The sequence below is a fragment of the Arabidopsis lyrata genome, assembly GCF_000004255.2.
Source record: "Arabidopsis lyrata subsp. lyrata unplaced genomic scaffold ARALYscaffold_8, whole genome shotgun sequence".
Lineage (NCBI taxonomy): Eukaryota > Viridiplantae > Streptophyta > Magnoliopsida > Brassicales > Brassicaceae > Arabidopsis > Arabidopsis lyrata.
This window is the reverse complement of record NW_003302548.1, coordinates 5,960,857-5,977,625: the sequence shown is the minus strand read 5'-3', so window position 1 is coordinate 5,977,625 and position 16,769 is coordinate 5,960,857. Positions and strand designations below refer to the sequence as shown.

The 16,769-nt window shown below is 36.4% G+C and overlaps 3 protein-coding genes and 1 long non-coding RNA gene across 4 annotated transcripts; 1 reads left to right on the top strand and 3 right to left on the bottom strand.

Annotated features, from left to right (window-relative positions):
• Positions 1 to 2,008: 2,008 nt before the first annotated feature.
• On the top strand, positions 2,009 to 4,420 carry LOC9299823 (glucan endo-1,3-beta-glucosidase 7). Its single transcript, XM_021015534.1, has 4 exons — positions 2,009 to 2,158; positions 2,242 to 2,909; positions 3,457 to 3,786; positions 4,109 to 4,420. The coding sequence occupies exons 1-4, from the start codon at positions 2,098 to 2,100 to the stop codon at positions 4,355 to 4,357; spliced, it is 1,308 nt and encodes a 435-aa protein (XP_020871193.1). The 5' UTR covers positions 2,009 to 2,097; the 3' UTR covers positions 4,358 to 4,420.
• Positions 4,421 to 5,967: 1,547 nt separating this feature from the next.
• On the bottom strand, positions 5,968 to 12,468 carry LOC9299822 (AUGMIN subunit 1). Its single transcript, XM_021023940.1, has 4 exons — positions 12,271 to 12,468; positions 12,065 to 12,183; positions 11,392 to 11,529; positions 5,968 to 6,063 (listed from the first exon to the last, which is right to left on the bottom strand). The coding sequence occupies exons 2-4, from the start codon at positions 12,173 to 12,175 to the stop codon at positions 5,992 to 5,994; spliced, it is 321 nt and encodes a 106-aa protein (XP_020879599.1). The 5' UTR covers positions 12,176 to 12,183; positions 12,271 to 12,468; the 3' UTR covers positions 5,968 to 5,991.
• Positions 12,469 to 13,583: 1,115 nt separating this feature from the next.
• Positions 13,584 to 14,235, bottom strand: LOC110228176. The gene is made up of 2 exons (XR_002331776.1): positions 13,977 to 14,235; positions 13,584 to 13,754 (listed from the first exon to the last, which is right to left on the bottom strand). It is a non-coding gene; the product is annotated as an uncharacterized LOC110228176 (long non-coding RNA).
• A 46-nt stretch (positions 14,236 to 14,281) lies between these two features.
• LOC9301567 (myb family transcription factor PHL6) lies at positions 14,282 to 15,222 on the bottom strand. The gene is made up of 4 exons (XM_021024704.1): positions 15,167 to 15,222; positions 15,017 to 15,070; positions 14,453 to 14,778; positions 14,282 to 14,352 (listed from the first exon to the last, which is right to left on the bottom strand). The coding sequence occupies exons 1-4, from the start codon at positions 15,167 to 15,169 to the stop codon at positions 14,337 to 14,339; spliced, it is 399 nt and encodes a 132-aa protein (XP_020880363.1). The 5' UTR covers positions 15,170 to 15,222; the 3' UTR covers positions 14,282 to 14,336.
• Positions 15,223 to 16,769: the final 1,547 nt, after the last annotated feature.

Here is a 16,769-nt window from a genome sequence, read left to right as displayed (position 1 = left end):
TGGTTTAAAAATTCAAATTTCCGTCCAACAAGTTGCGTTATAGATTCAAAATTAAGATATTCAAAAATAGTCTATGAGTTTGTATTTAATATAAGCCTCCTCCTTCTTTCTATCGTCGCCTAAATGTCACTTCTACAACAGAGCATTTAATAACTTTCATTTCATTTTTTCTTCCTCCTCAAAAGTCAATGGTGCTATCACAAGCGTATGGCTCTGTAACCAACTGGTTTTATAGTAATTCTTTTAAAGTTAAGGGTCATTGATAACGCTTGATTTTTGTTTGTATGAGACAAAATCACCTGTTACCGATTACCTAATTCGATGTTTTTTTTTTTATCTATGCATAAATTCACTCTTTAGATAAACCCTAGATGCACAGTGTTTCTCTTTTACAGCTACGTTCTATTTATAAAGTAAGATTAATCCTCAGTTATTTACTAAAACTTAGGCTTCTCTTTGAGAGCAAAGCCCACGTAACTTATCTTATGGACTCGAAGCCCATGTGACACTTTTCTCTCTTCTTAGATCTTCTCAATAAGACTCCAATTCCACAACATCACTTGAAGCACGTGAGTTTGTAATTATCTTAAGTCAAGCTATGTTTAATTGTTTATCATCGCATCAACTCTTGAGTAACAGCTCTTCTAAGTTCTAACACACACTGCTCTTGAGTCACACACACACACGTTTTTGTGTCACACACACACACGTTTTTGTGTCACACACACGTGTGTCTGTTATTTCAAATATATTACAAACTCATCATGAACAATCATCTACCATTTTGCTCTATAACGATTCTTATTCTTACCAGTCAAAGATAAAATTTTCTGGAAGTCACCTTGCAATACAAAAATGATTCAAATTTGAAACTTGTGGTTCAAATGTTAGGCCTTTTGTGCTTTTTGTTTTAATAATTTTCCTGTCTTTTTGAGGAAAAAACAAACAGTAGTTTAAACATGCTTTAACTTTTCCTTAGGCCACAGCAAAAGCGACTTCATCTTCTTCTTTAATATTATTGTTCTTTTCCATCTTTGTGGTGTATGTTGGAATGTCTAATTCCTTGCTCTCCTTCTCCACCACCTTCGATGCATTGCTCCATTTCTTAGTCAAGAAGGAAAATCTAATTAACAAAAAGCCCTCAATTACTTAAACTAGTTAATTATGTGTTTATTAATGCTTCATTAAGTGTGGGAAAATGCATTCATTTTAATTCTGTCTCACTTTTTCATGTAACTAATTAACTAAAGATACTTTAGGGTTTTAATCCCTTTATTGTCTCTTTCAATTGTCATGCAACACGTACTTATACACTGCCATATATTTATTTTGTATCTTTATCGGGTATATTTGAAATTTCAAATACTCACTCTCTTCTATACAAACTATAAATGAATGTCAGAAATATATATCTATATTCACTGGGTATATTTGAAATTTCAAATACTCAGCTTATAAACAAACTAATTATATAAAATGTGTCAGAAATGTTCTGATTATAAATACAATATTCCTTTACGTGTATAATCAAGAGTTTGTTTTCCTTTGTTAACAATCAAGAGTTCTTTGTTTTTTCTCTTTTTTTGAAAATCTAGAGTTTTTTTTTTTTGAAAATCTTTAGTTCTTTGTTATGCTGTTTAAAGTACTCTTGCGAGGGCTCGTTATCTAGTAGCTAGTCTTCGTTTACTAAACAAAGAGAAATAATTCTCTCTTACAAATCCAAACAAAAAGGAACTGTGAACATAAATCCTGTAATGACAATTTCAAATTAACCTACTAAACAAGAACTATGAAATACTAGGATAATACATACTTAAAGAAATAAAAACTCTTCATGTATTTCAATTTCAAATGTATTTTACTAACTTACATTGGTCCAAATAAAAAAGATAGCAGTCGTGTTTTTTATTTTACCATTTAAAATTTGAAAAGAAAAAGTTACATTTACCTTTACAACGCCGGTCGTTTTCTACACCTATATCTATAGATTACCCACTTCTGCTCGATAGTTTTCTCTATAACATAGAGACAAAAGAAAAAACATAAGTCAGAGAGAATTTAAACTGAAAAGAACAAAGAAGGAAAAACAGAGCAGCCATGATAGCTTCTGTTTATTCATTGATCCTTCTCTTCTTCTCGTGTTTAGTACATCTATCAAGTAAGTTTTACAACAGTGTTATTGTTTTTTTTTACTACGTAAAACTTTCTCTAACTCGGATTCTTTCACATGTATCAAAACAGAGTCTCAACCGTTCCTCGGGATAAACTACGGACTAACCGCCGACAATCTTCCGCCTCCGTCAGCGAGTGCAAAGCTCCTCCAGTCCACAACTTTCCAAAAAGTCCGTCTTTACGGATCCGACCCGGCTGTAATCAAGGCCCTTGCAAACACAGGGATCGAGATCGTTATCGGGGCATCGAATGGCGATGTACCCGGTTTAGCTTCCGACCCGAGTTTTGCCCGAAGCTGGGTCCAAACCAACGTGGTACCTTACTATCCAGCGAGCAAGATTGTTCTCATAGCCGTGGGGAACGAGATCACCACATTTGGCGACAACAATCTCATGTCGCAGCTTTTGCCGGCAATGAAAAATGTACAAAGTGCTCTCGAGGCGGTGTCTCTTGGTGGTGGGAAAATTAAGGTTTCGACGGTACATGTAATGTCGGTTCTGGCCGGGTCAGACCCTCCTTCGGCCGCGGTATTTAAACCGGAGCATGCTGATATATTGAAAGGATTGCTAGAGTTTAATAGTGAAACCGGGTCGCCTTTCGCGGTAAATCCGTACCCGTTTTTCGCTTACCAGGATGACCGGAGACCCGAAACATTGGCCTATTGTTTGTTTCAGCCTAATCCTGGCCGTGTCGACCCCAAGAGCAACCTCAAGTATATGAACATGTTCGATGCTCAGGTTTTACATTACTCCCTTTTGACATAATTTAAGTTTTAGCTATTTTAATTACTAGAAGTTACTATTTATGTACCGAAATTTTATTGCGACAAATAATTATTTCATAATTCCGTTTTTTTTGGATAAACGGTTTTATTTCATGAATTTTCTTTTTAGTATATTATTAATTAAAGTACAACGAGATGATATTTTACTAGTTTGTATGTTTGATAAATGGATTTAATTTTTCTCAAGTTTGGTTTTGGAAAAAAAAAAACTTTGTTAAATTAAAGAGATAGGCATATTCGTTACGTCAAATGAATGGAAAGTGAAAACTGTACTCTAGAAGGAAAAGTAGTATAAATCGGTAAAGGACACAATGTGAGTGTACCACTGTACCTTATAAAGTTAGTGGAAGGAAGAAAATTGATATCCAAATTTGCAATAATAAATTCTTACTTCTAGAAAAAGTAAATGAATACAAAGATGTGATTTGTAACATATAAAAAAAACAAAAAAGATAGATGATATTAAATCTGTTTTGTGGTAAAATTTGGTTTTTATGAAGGTTGACGCGGTGTATTCAGCTTTGAACTCGATAGGGTTCAAAGATGTAGAGATAGTGGTCGCTGAGACTGGCTGGCCGTACAAGGGTGACCCGGATGAGGCTGGTGCAACAGTTGAGAACGCTAGAGCTTACAATAAAAACCTCATTGCTCATTTGAAATCTGGGTCCGGGACGCCACTGATGCCCGGGAGAGTGATCGATACATACTTGTTCGCATTGTACGACGAGAATCTCAAGCCCGGGAAAGGTTCTGAACGAGCCTTCGGTTTGTTTAGACCTGATCTAACCATGACTTACGACATCGGGCTCACCAAGACTACCAATAACCAAGTAAGTTTTCAAACATTTTATGGGAAAATTGAATCTTAACTTAAACCGCATATCAAATCGAATGGAATGTTAGATAGTTTTTTTGCGGTTTAAATATTATTAGATAGTTTCTATTTGATTTTCTATTTCATAATTGTAAAATTCGAAAACTGAAAAATCCGAACCGAAAATTGGATTGACAACTTAGTAACTAGAGTCATTCGAAGTTTCGAACAAAAAGCTTACTCAAGATTTTAAATTGAACATATGTTTCGTCCAAGATACAACATAGCCTCTTATTTGGCCAAACTAAACCATAAATTATTTTTGTTACGTCTCCCAGACTTCCATGGCTCCAGTGTCGCCAACAACGCCACGTCTACCACCAGCCGCGGCCCCGACAAGGCAAACCTTACCTGCTCCTCCGCAGATGATTCTCCCTTCACCAGTTACTCCCTCCCACAAAAACTCTGGACAAACCGATGTTCACAATTCCACTCCACGCTCTGCCTCTCTGGCTCACATATGCCGTTCTCTCTCTATTTCAACATCGATGTTGTTTCTCTCCGTTCTGTATGCATTGATCATATAGTTGTGAAATCTTCTCATCGATCTCAAGAGTTGAAAATGTTAATTTTATATTATGTGTCTCTAATTTTAAATTTATTAATCAACAAAAAGATACATTTACAATGAAAGGGAGATAAATAAAGAATTGGTTTCTCAAAAAATTAGGAAGGTAGAAAAAATAGAAAACCAAACGTGGAATTATAGCTAAAAAACAAATTTGTGGAAGATTCTTGCAATAGTTCCAACGATCGATAAGCTCTTCATGAATCTGGGAAGGTTATGCATAAGAGAACATATACGATCCAACATCACTTTGTCCATGATGTGTGCAAGCTGAACAGGGGAGTGGTGGCGCTGTTGGTGCCGACTTTCGTTCCGTCCTCTCCACACATGGTAAATTGTGGTCTGTAAAACCAAGCAAGCCAATACTAAATCCAGCCGAGGAAGTAGTGCACCAGAGACTGAAACATGGCATACCAGTGTCTAGGCTGATGAGATTACCAATCAATGTATCAGTCAAATAGGAAAAGCGAAATACAAATGGTCCCTCGTTTCGTCTTGTTGTCCACATTAGTTTTGTCTCTTACTAATTTAAACTTAACTAATTGAAAGAGACTATAAAGGATATAAACAAATGAAATAAAGCTAATTTAAATAGTTTATATTCTATTATTCAATTTTTCAACAAAAAAAGTTGTTGGAATTCAAATCTTGACAAAGTAATGGGCACTATAATACAATATTGTGTATTACATGTCAAAATCAAATATAATTTGAATGAGAAATGAGGTCTAAATAGCTTGAAAAGCTTCAAAATCTTGTAATTTTGACCAAGTATCAAAATGAACAAATGTCCCTCATTATAATAATGGTGTATGAGTGAAAGGACCATTATGCAAAACCACACACATGCATGTGCATTGCCGTGCCGTGCCGTGCCAAGCCAGGCCATAGGTCAAATTATGGAGACAAATTTCAAGGATGAGCTTTTTATGAATGTGTTTTGAGTGATCACTCGTTTTGATATCAGAAAAATATAAGAATTATTTTTTAAGTGTAAAAAGAGTGGTCACTCGTTTTGAAGTCAGAAAATACGAAAAGAAAATTATGTATGAAAACAGAGTGGTCACTTGTTTCACAGTCAGAATTTTCATTAACAATTTTGTCACTACAGGAAATGTGGGTATTAATAGCGGCCGAAAAACGCAATTATTCATCTACCATAGCGTTTCCTTAAGCGCTCTGACATCGCCCGTTATAGAAACTAGGACACTTTTGATAGCGGTTTTGCGTTATGCAATAGTTAAGTATACAACGATAGCGTTTATGACGCTGCTATTATTAATATTTATAATAACGTATAATAAATAATAATCGTTATGATTGGATTGTGTCTATTTTTATAATTTGTTTTTTCTGCAATATTTATATTTGATTAATTATTTCAGTAATTTTTATTTTTTATAATATTTGTATTTTTGTTAATTATTTTAATTATATTTAAATCACATTTACTGGAATTTTTGGATTAAAATAACATATCAAAAATAAAATACAATATTTATTATCATTATTACATAAAATAATATACAAAAACTCTTATATAAAAAAAGTTTACACACTAATTTGGCGTAAAACAAAAACAAAAATTTAAAACTACAATTTCTTCTGAATATTGCTTCGTCGACCTTTAACCATCTCAATTGCAGCTTGGTCATTAACATGAAACTGTAAAGACAAAACCAATTAAATCATAAACAAATAAGTCAAATTAAAAAAAGAGACCGAAGGAAATGATATATATATACACTGTGAAGCGACACTAGCAATAACCAATAATAGAGTGGAGACTGATAATGTGGCGCAGCGTAAGAACCGATATGCAGCTCAATCAAGAGATTTGTGATAATCTCTTGAGACCTACTTCGCTCAATCAAGGGATTCGTATGAATCTCTTGAGACCGATTTCCTGTGTTGATGAAACTAATCAAATCAAGACAAGGGTTTAGAGATAAATCTCGTTTATAACTTCAAAAACTGTCTATCAAAAGAGAGAAAGCAAAGCCTTATATAGGCAAGGTCACAACCGACTTAGAAACACCAAACCCTAAACTTGAAAGACACGTAAGCTTGTCTTAAAAGGAAGTTTAATCAAAAAGGAAAAAAACAAAAAGGAAAGACTAAAAACACCCATAAAGCCTTGTTGCTTGTTCGTGAAACTAAGGAGACGACGCTACATCAGGTCCCCCCTGGTTTGAAAGATTCGACCCCGAATCGAGCACGGGATCTGCCGGGAGAAAGCGAGAAAGATACTTGACATTGAATACATCTGAAGTATTGATATCTGGCGGTAGTTGTAGACGATAAGCATTGTCGTTTATGCGCTCCAGAACTTCCAAAGGTCCAATCTTCTTTGCTTTGAGTTTGTTGTATGCACGGGCAAGCATACGATCCTTTGTTAGAACAGCCCACACAAGATCACCGACCTCAAATACTAGCCGACGACGATGGACATCAGCCGCTTGTTTGTATTGTGAAACTGAAGCTTCCAAATGTTGCTTAGTTTCGACATGAACTTCTTGAATGGCATCCACAAAAGCTGCAGCATCACCGTGAAGACGCGTGCGATCTGGAAGAGTAGATAAATCACTTGGACCACGTGGAAGTATGCCATAAATGACTTGAAAAGGACTAAACCCAGAACATCTGTTACGAGCGTGATTATGAGCAAACTCCGCTTGTGGTAACTTCGAATCCCATGACTTAATAGATTCACCGACCAAACAACGAAGTAGATTACCCAGCGATCTGTTAATGACTTCGGTCTGACCATCACTTTGTGGGTGATATGCTGAACTCATATCCAAGCTAGTATTCAACATTTTCCACAAAGATCTCCAAAAATGGCTCAGAAAGCGAGAATCTCTATCAGACACAATAGAAGATGGAAGTCCGTGTAGGCGATAAATCTCGCGAAAGAAGAGTGTGGCAACTTGAACAGCATCCGTTGTACGCTTGCATGGAATAAAGTGGACCATTTTTGAAAATCGATCAACCACCACAAAAATAGAATCATAACCACGTTGCGTACGCGGTAAACCCATGACAAAGTCCATACTAATATCTGTCCACGGTTGTGTAGGAACTGGCAAAGGAAGATAAAGACCGGCGTTCGTAGCTTGGCCTTTGGATTTCTGACAAATCACACAACGTTCAACAAATCGTTCGACGTCACGACGGAGAGACGGCCAAAAATACGAAGAAGAGACGAGGTGAAGCGTACGATCACGACCAACATGACCCTCATTATGTATCTCCGAAATAAGTTGCAAGCGAAGACTGCAATCCGGAATACATAACCGTGAATCACGAAAAAGAAACCCATCATGTAATGAATAAGGAGAAGATCGACCCTCTTGGACATCCAACCAAATACGACCAAAGAACGGATCAGAATCATAGAGATCAGCAAATGTACTAAATCCGGGTACGGAGACGTTTAAAACAGCAAGCATGGCATGTCTGCGACTAAGAGCATCAGCCACTCGATTAGATATCCCCGACGTGTGCTTAATTACAAACGTGAATTGCTGCAAATAAGCTACCCATGAAGCATGACGAGAAGAAACCGTATCTTGGCTGTTAAGATGCTTCAATGCATCATGATCCGTATATAGAACAAATTCTTTTTGAAAAAGATAATGTCTCCAATGCTTGATAGCTTGAACAACAGCGTAGAATTCGATATCATAGGTGCTATAGCGCAAACGCGAACCAGCCAACTTTTCACTAAAAAATGCAATAGGACGAGTACGTTGACTTAACACAGCGCCAATTCCAGATTTTGAAGCATCGCAATGGAGCTCAAACACTAGAGTGAAATCAGGGAGTGCTAGTATAGGAGCGGAACTGAGTTTATTTTTTATCATAGCAAACGCCCTTGAAGCTTCCGGAGTCCAAACAAAGGTGCCATCACGAATACAACTTGTAATTGGAGCCATAACACTACTAAATTGTGGAACGAAACGCCGATAGAACGAAGCCAAGCCATGAAAACTACGAGTTTCTGACAAGGTCGTAGGTTCTGGCCAAGATTGTATGGCTGTCACTTTGCTAGGATCCACCGCCAAACCGTCCGCGGAAACAATATAACCCAAAAAATGCACTTGACGTGACCCAAACTCACACTTCTTCAATGTAGCAAATAACTTATCACGGCGAAGCACCAAGAGAACCTCACGTAAATGACGAATATGGTCATCTAAAGACAAGCTAAAGATCAATATGTCATCAAAGTAAACTACCACGAATTTACCTATAAATGGTCGGAGCGCTTGATTCATGACGCGCATAAAGGTACTAGGTGCATTCGACAACCCGAAAGGCATCACAAGCCATTCAAAAAGTCCTTCACGAGTTTTAAATGCCGTCTTCCATTCATCGCCCGGTCGAATACGAATTTGGTGATACCCGCTCTTTAAATCCAACTTAGAGAACACAGATGCTGAACCAATTTGATCAAGTAAGTCATCAAGACGAGGAATTGGAAAACGATACCGCACTGTTATCTTATTAATGGCGTGACTATCGACACACATCCGCCAAGAGCCATCTTTTTTTGGAATAAGGAGAGCAGGAACTGCACAAGGACTTAAACTCTCACGTAAAAAGCCTTTAGAAACCAAGTCCTCCACTTGTTTCCGTAGCTCTTCGTGTTCACTCGGACTCATGCGATAATGACTACGATTAGGAAGAGCCGCATCAGGTACCAAATCAATACGATGTTGAATGTCACGTAGAGGAGGCAGCCCTGGTGGTAGGTCTTCTGGGAAAACATCACTGAACTCATGTACCAAAGATTCAAAACCAGCTGGAATGATACATGGAACGTTAGACGAAATAGTGGTAGAAAGAAGAACAACAACAAGTCCTTCTTCACGCATTGAAGCCTCAAAAGGAGCACGCTGCAAAACTAAAACAGGGTTAGATGGGACTTTCTGTTTCACCGGAAGAGACGGTTGTAACGTGAAGTGACGATTGTTGAAACAAAAACTGTAGGTGTTTAAGAACCCATCATGTTGAACTTTTCTATCATAAATCCAAGGACGTCCCAACAAAAGATGACAAGCGTCCATGGGCACCACATCACAATGGAGTTGATCTTTGTAAGAATCACCAACAGAAAAAGACACCAACGCACGTCGTGTAACAACTACTTCTGTTCCTTGTTGCAACCAAGCTAGCTTGTAAGGAGACGGATGAGGTTCCGCGACGATTAAGTTTAGTGATCACATCTTCTGCCACGACATTCTCACAACTTCCTGAATCAATAATAAACTTGCATACTTTACCCTCAATAGTACATCGGGAATGGAAAAGATTGTGACGTTGAGGATGTTCATCTTGGACTCGTGGAGTTAAGCAAATACGTCGAACCATTAGCATTGAACCAACATCTGCTGACAAATCTTCTGTGATCTCTGGTTCTTCATCATAAATAACTTCAACATCATTACCTGATTCATCCAGGAGAAGCCCTCGACGATCCCGTGTAGGACAAGCTGATTGGCGGTGTCCAACTTGACCACATGAAAAACACCTAAGAGTTCCAGTCCTTACTCCACGATTATTATCGAAAGGTACTATTGCAGTGTCTTGTTTTGTTACAGAAGATTCCATAGCTGGACTTGAAAGTGATGGTAAAGGGGCTGGTCGAGAAGGACGTGAGGCACTCCACGAAGAAAAATTTCCCTTTGTTTGAGCTTCAACAGTTAAAGCTTGTTGATGGGCTTCTGAGATTGTTAGAGGTCGAAATAGATTAAGTGTGTGCTGAATTTGCAAGCGTAACCCACCAACAAAACGAGCCACCAATTGTTCTTCAGAATCATGAGTGTTCACTCGATTGATCATCATGAAGAACTCTTTAGCATACTCTTCCACCGTACGATTTCCTTGTCGTAAATTCTGAAATCTCTGAAACATCAATTGATCATAATTATAGGGAAGAAAATTTTTGTGCATCTCACGCTTCAATTTTTCCCATGTCACAATTTTTGATTTTCCAAGACGAGAACGTGACGTCTTACTTTGACTCCACCACGCAGCAGCACGATCTCGAAAACGAATTGCAATTAGAGGAACACAACGATTCAATGGTACACGTTTGAATTCAAGAATCTCTTCCACTGTCACAAACCAATCAAGTAATTCTTCGGCCACATTACCTCCACGAAACTCTGGAATTTCAAGCTTGAAACCTCTTTCCCACCGAGCTTCTTTCTCATCATCTCCTGTGTCGGAGTCAGCGGCAACACGACGGTGGTTCCGAGGCTGACAATTTCCAGCGAATGGATTATCTTCAACATCAGATTCAGCTTTGTTGTCTACAACTTCGGCACGATCTTGGTGAACTTCTCGCACCACGGGCTGCAAATTCATGGTCTGAATTGCAGTTGTGAGATTCTGGACTTGAACTTGAAGATCTGCAATTGCTTGACGTGTGATCTCAACCTCCGTAGGCGGCACATCTTTCTTTGGTCTAGCCATCGAAACAAGGAGCGTAGCAAAGCTCTGATACCAACCTGGCGCAGCGTAAGAACCGATATGCAGCTCAATCAAGAGATTTGTGATAATCTCTTGAGACCTACTTAGCTCAATCAAGGGATTCATATGAATCTCTTGAGACCGATTTCCTGTGTTGATGAAACTAATCAAATCAAGACAAGGGTTTAGAGATAAATCTCGTTTATAACTTCAAAAACTGTCTATCAAAAGAGAGAAAGCAAAGCCTTATATAGGCAAGGTCACAACCGACTTAGAAACACCAAACCCTAAACTTGAAAGACACGTAAGCTTGTCTTAAAAGGAAGTTTAATCAAAAAGGAAAAAAACAAAAAGGAAAGACTAAAAACACCCATAAAGCCTTGTTGCTTGTTCGTGAAACTAAGGAGACGACGCTACATCATAATGCTGAACAATCACAGTTTAATTAAGACTTGGAGAACCAGAGATGTTATCAGGTTTTTCGATTCAATGAAAACAAAGTAAGAAGATTACCGGAGGCAAGTCCTGGTAGCTTCTTAGAGTATCAAGAACGGGTTTTGCCATCTTCTCCAATTCCTTCCGGTGCTCTGCCATTTCTACCAGCTCTCTGTGGCTGATCTTAGGAGAGTAGCCAACACGATTGAGTAACATCTGCTATCAGCAACCATTCATTTTGACTATGTCAGGTTGTTTAAAGGAACCAAATTCAGTCTTAGAGTCAATAAAAGAAACCAAAACGAAAACTAACTATAAACCAAATAAAGAGAAGAACATCAGCTTACACACTAACAGAAGATGCAGCAACAAGAAGATTCAATATGAAAAACGAAAGAGAAATTGTAACAGAAGATGCAGCAACAAGGGAAGCAAAAGCACAAGCTCTAGAAACCAATCAACCAAAACTATAAAACCCAATAATCATCAGAGCCAATATGGGTCAAGTAGATAGCTTCTGACAAAGCTTTATCAGTCCATTTGTTCTTGTTTTGGAAGAATTTGATCACTTGTTGAGACAGAGTCATCTGTGTTCATTTTTTTTTTTTTGGACAACAGTCATCTGTGTTCATATGTAAACTAATCTTACTTAAACAAAAGAAATCTCCAGATATCACTAACGCAAATTCAAATGGTCCATACAGAAACTTTACTTAAAGGCGAGATCTAATAGAGAAAACTAAAAGCTGACCGTTTTGAGAGGAGAGCCGAGGACGGTGGCGTCGGCCATAGCGAAGCTAGCTCCGTGAGAGAGATCCTCTGCCGAGCTCCGTAGAATCGGTGGGATTCTTGGGATACCCATCAATTCAGCTGCGCAAAACAGAGACAACTCAAATTCATTCATTCTGTTTCACGAATTAGCACCGATTTCAAGAGATCAGTATATATGAAATGTACCGAGATAGTCAGGAATGATGTGGCCATCGGTGGAGAATTGGCGTCGACATGGTTCCCGGAGAGAAACTGCTTGTTGCCGGCGTCGTAGTAGCCGTCGCCAAAGACGAAGACCTAATCTGAATTAATTTTGTTGTGAATTTTGTTCTCAGTCGATGTCGAGGAAAGGAAGAAAGGGTTGAAGAGAATCTCGCCAAAGGCTTTGTTGGGCGATGAACGGATGTGATTACCTTAAACATGCAGCCGCCAAAGCCTTTGAAAGGCTGAGATGTTGCCACGTCATGTATCCGAGTGAAACATTATGATTGGATTGAGTAATTAAATTGATCAAGTATTAGATCCGATGAATGGCTGAGATCTCGCCACATCAGCAATCCGAGTGAAACATTATGATTGGCTTATTTTGTTTATAGGCATAAAAATGTATTTTTACTATTTATATAATTTTAAAAAATTATATATTGATGAATTAATATGTTTATGAGTTATTTACATGATTATATAATTTTTCGCAATTTAAAAAAAAATATTTTGCAACGTTTTTAGAAATTTGAAGGGAACACATATGATTGCCTTAGAATACATGTACACTAATCTTCTTATTGTGTAAATCATATTGTTGAAACACATTAATGATGTTATAATTAATAAAATGATAGAATTCATTTATGTTATAATAGTATACTACTTTATATCATTAATATTAGCTACTATTTAAAACACTAAACCCTAAACCCTAAACCCTAAACCCTAAACTATTTTTAAAAATGAATTTTATTTATGTTATTATTTGTTATAATTAATATTATTACTATTTCAAACAAATATAATCCAAAAACCTAAACCATACATTTCATACCCTAAACCCTATATCCTAAACCCTAAACCCTAAACTCTATACCCTAAACTCTTTAAAATTATAACTTTGTTATTATTTTTGTAATTATTAATATTATAATTAAATATTTATGTCTTTTTGAGATATTTGGTTTTTTTTTTTTTAAACTTTTTTTTTACAAAATTCGAAAATCATTTAAAAAATCTTAAAAAATCTTTAAAATCATTTAACTTGAAACCTAAAGTACATGCCTTAAAATAATCAATCTCATATAAATAATCAATCTCAAAGAAAATGGAGAACAAAAGAATATTGTTGGAAATATTTTATTTACAAATGATAAGAGTATACATGTAACAGAGATATATAAAACGAAAGTGGTGTCATGATCCTCTATCATATCATCAATAGGAGGTTCTGAATTCAGTAAGCATATACTCTGCTCAACTTGACAACATTCTTCACTCTTGGTCCAGTGACCATCATCCTCAAGGAAGCTGTCGGCAGTAAGACCAAATCTTTTGCAGACAAACTTATATTTGGACGTCAGCTTCTTGTAAGCGTTATAGAGTTCTGTTCTTTTATTTCTCTCCATAGCTAACTGAGATGATTTCTCCAACATTTACCTCTCTGTCAAATTGAGTTTACCCTGCAAAACCTCAAGAGCCGTCCTTAACTACATCAGAGCTCAGCTATATCCGATAAAAATTTGACTACTAACTCATTACACATCCATGGAATCAACCAGCAATCTAGCATTGATTAAAGAAAGACAATGATGAGATAATATCATTGAGACGTACCCACAGTCTACAGTCAATCAAGGCCATAACATGAGCAAGAACATAATTAATGTAAATTAGTGTAATACCTCTGAGTCATCAAGGAGTTTAAGGGCACGACCGGAATATGAATTCAGCAAAACACTAACATTTTCATTGTATATTTACAGACCAGATATCTTGATAGTAAAATCTCTTTCAGGGGTCTGGGAACAGGAGTGAAACAAAAAAAGATATTGGTCAGAAGAACTCTTTCGAATAATAGATTGGTTGCTGGAATAACATAAAAGCTAACTCACTTTCAGGCCCTTCAAGCTTTTTCACGGCCTCTAGAAAAAGCTCATGGAGCTCAGGAATCCATCTCATTCCTGGTATGTGGTTAACTGCTGATCCTGGAGAAAGCTCTGCAGTAGCAGACATTGATGCAGGAACACAGTTTTGGCCATGATTCACTTGGTAGATCTCCTGCAATCAGAACAAAAAAGCTAGCAAGTTAAGGAGAGAAACTCACTCTGAACAGTCTCAAGGGTAACAACAATCCATGTGTCTCTCCAAGTTAACTTACATCAAGTCTGGGGTTTCAGCACTGTCTGTGATGCCTAACTCAAGCTCATCAGACAAAAACTGCAGTTCCAATTGCTCTGTTAAGGAGAAGTTGTCATTAGGACAGCCAAGGTCAAGATCAGAAGAAGCGTCCCCAGAAAGAGTAAGCAAGGAGCTGTCTCCTCCATCACATGGATTGCTTAGAAGAAAATCCTCACTGAATTGAGAGTATCTTCCTTGTTCATCATCTATCAATCCTTCCTTGAGTGCATCGTCACCATACTCGTCATAAATCTCACGCTTCTCCGGATCACTAAGCACTTCATAAGCTTGAGCTAACTCTTTCAACTACAATGATACATGAATTACAATCCAATCAAAACCACAAATTACAAAATCATATCTGATCCCAGAAGATCAAAACTAATCAAGATTGAGTTCCAAAATCAGAATCTTACACGATCTAATTCAAGTAATCAGAAACTCAACAAATTAAGAATCAGCGATTTAAGTACTTGAAAAATCGATCAAGCAAAAGATATAATAAATTGAAAAATTCGATGAGAAAGGGAATAAAGTAACCAACCGAGAGGATTAGAAAGCTTGAAGGAACTCTTTGCAATGACGATTCGATTGGTATCTGCAAATTTCAAACACGCAAATACCATAATTGAATAAAATTATAAACACAATCGAATATAAATTTCTAACTCTTTCTCAGGGTTTTAATCTTTACCATTTCTAACTCCACAGCCCCAAAATCTCAGAGAAATGTCTTCTCTAATGGTGATTCGTTGCGCACGAACCTAGAAAATTTTCTCTATAGGTTCTTTCCTTCAGGTACGTTCTTCATTTCCCAGACTCTCCTCTAATCGACGATGGCTCAAGAACAGAGAGAGGGGAAGTGTTAGATCGGGTTTTCCCTTAGAAAAAAAGAGGAAAGTGAATTTTAGTTTTTTCTTTATTTTTGCCTTAGGTCATTTTTTTTTGGTCTCGCTTAACCAGATTCAATAGCGGGTTAACTAAAATTTTTGGCCGCGTGAAAAATTTGGATCCCGCTTAAACCATTGATAGCGTTTACACATTATCAAACGCTATCTTTAAATCACGATTCAGTCAAAGATAGCATAGATATAAAAAACGCTATCTTTTAGTGCTATCAATACCCAAATTTCCTGTAGTGTGTTAATTTTCTCTTAAGATTTTTTGCATAATTTTGGATACATCTAGAAGGTTATAGATTGTATCAATAATATTTTCGTAATATTTCCGAATCCTTATCCTTATCCTTGTGGAACAAAGCGGAATATTTCCGTAACTCTATTCCTCTCTAACGTGTAGGTCAAGCTACACCTCTCTATAATAAAATATCTCCTCAATCTCTCATTCATTCGATTATCAAAACACAAATGTTTCAAGCAAAATTCTCTCTCCTTCTTCTCTACTCTTTAAAAGTAAGTCTCGAAGGTATATAGTAGAACCGTTCGTAGATTCTATAATCGAGTGTTGCGATTATAGTCTTAACACGGTTATAACATGGGATTCAAAATCTCATCAAAACTGCCACACTACGGGAGATTTTTATTTTATTTTTTATTTTATTTTTTTTTTCAAAATAACAACATCATCCACTTTTTTCTACCTTATATTATGTTGTTTTATCCTTCTTGGGTAAAAAAGCTCACACATATTATTGTCATCCTTTCACACAGAATTTGAATCTCTACTTTAGGAAATGATATGCCTTATTTCGTCTTCTTTAACCAATGTAATTTTTGAGACAGATTGTAAGGCTTCTATTCAACTGATTGATGCTCCAGCCTCCAGATAAGTGCTCATCCTTTGCGAAATTAGAATATATATATATTTTTTCTTAATTATCTTTAACGTTGTAATATTGTCCTGCAAAAAAATGCACATGCACGAAATTTCTCTAGTTTCCATGTAAGCTCTCCAACTCTGGATTATTTTTCCCACGCAAAAAAACTTTTTTTTAAAGCTTAAATGGATGATTTTGTTTTGATATATGATTAATTTTTCCTTAAGATATAAATCATATATTAAATTTTCTCAACTGTTTTTTAAAAATCTTATATTTCATAGACCAATTTGACATCTTTTGGATGTCTTACGAAAAAACTGAAAAGAAAAAATATAATATTTTTCATCGTGTAGTATTTAAAAAATAAAAATTTTAGTAATAAAAATAATAATTTTTTAACAATACAATTAATTATTATCAGTAAAATCATACTACCACTATTTAGAAAAAAGTCCAGTAATTATTATTTTTATATAGAAAAATCCTATAATGTAATTTATACATAAAATGGCGTAAA

Bases quoted from the DNA above. Each gene is read 5' to 3' on its own strand.
- LOC9299823 (XM_021015534.1), top strand. From the start codon at position 2,098: ATGATAGCTTCTGTTTATTCATTGATCCTTCTCTTCTTCTCGTGTTTA. The intron at 2,159-2,241 runs GTAAGTTTTACA...GTATCAAAACAG, and splicing joins GTGTTTAGTACATCTATCAA to AGTCTCAACCGTTCCTCGGG. The intron at 3,787-4,108 runs GTAAGTTTTCAA...TACGTCTCCCAG, and splicing joins CCAAGACTACCAATAACCAA to ACTTCCATGGCTCCAGTGTC.
- LOC9299822 (XM_021023940.1), bottom strand. From the start codon at position 12,175: ATGGGTATCCCAAGAATCCCACCGATTCTACGGAGCTCGGCAGAGGAT. The intron at 11,530-12,064 runs GTCAGCTTTTAG...TGCTGATAGCAG, and splicing joins TCGGCTCTCCTCTCAAAACG to ATGTTACTCAATCGTGTTGG. The intron at 6,064-11,391 runs GTAATCTTCTTA...TTGTCTTTACAG, and splicing joins GCTACCAGGACTTGCCTCCG to TTTCATGTTAATGACCAAGC.
- LOC9301567 (XM_021024704.1), bottom strand. The intron at 14,779-15,016 runs GTTGGTTACTTT...GTATCATTGTAG, and splicing joins CAAGCTTTCTAATCCTCTCG to TTGAAAGAGTTAGCTCAAGC.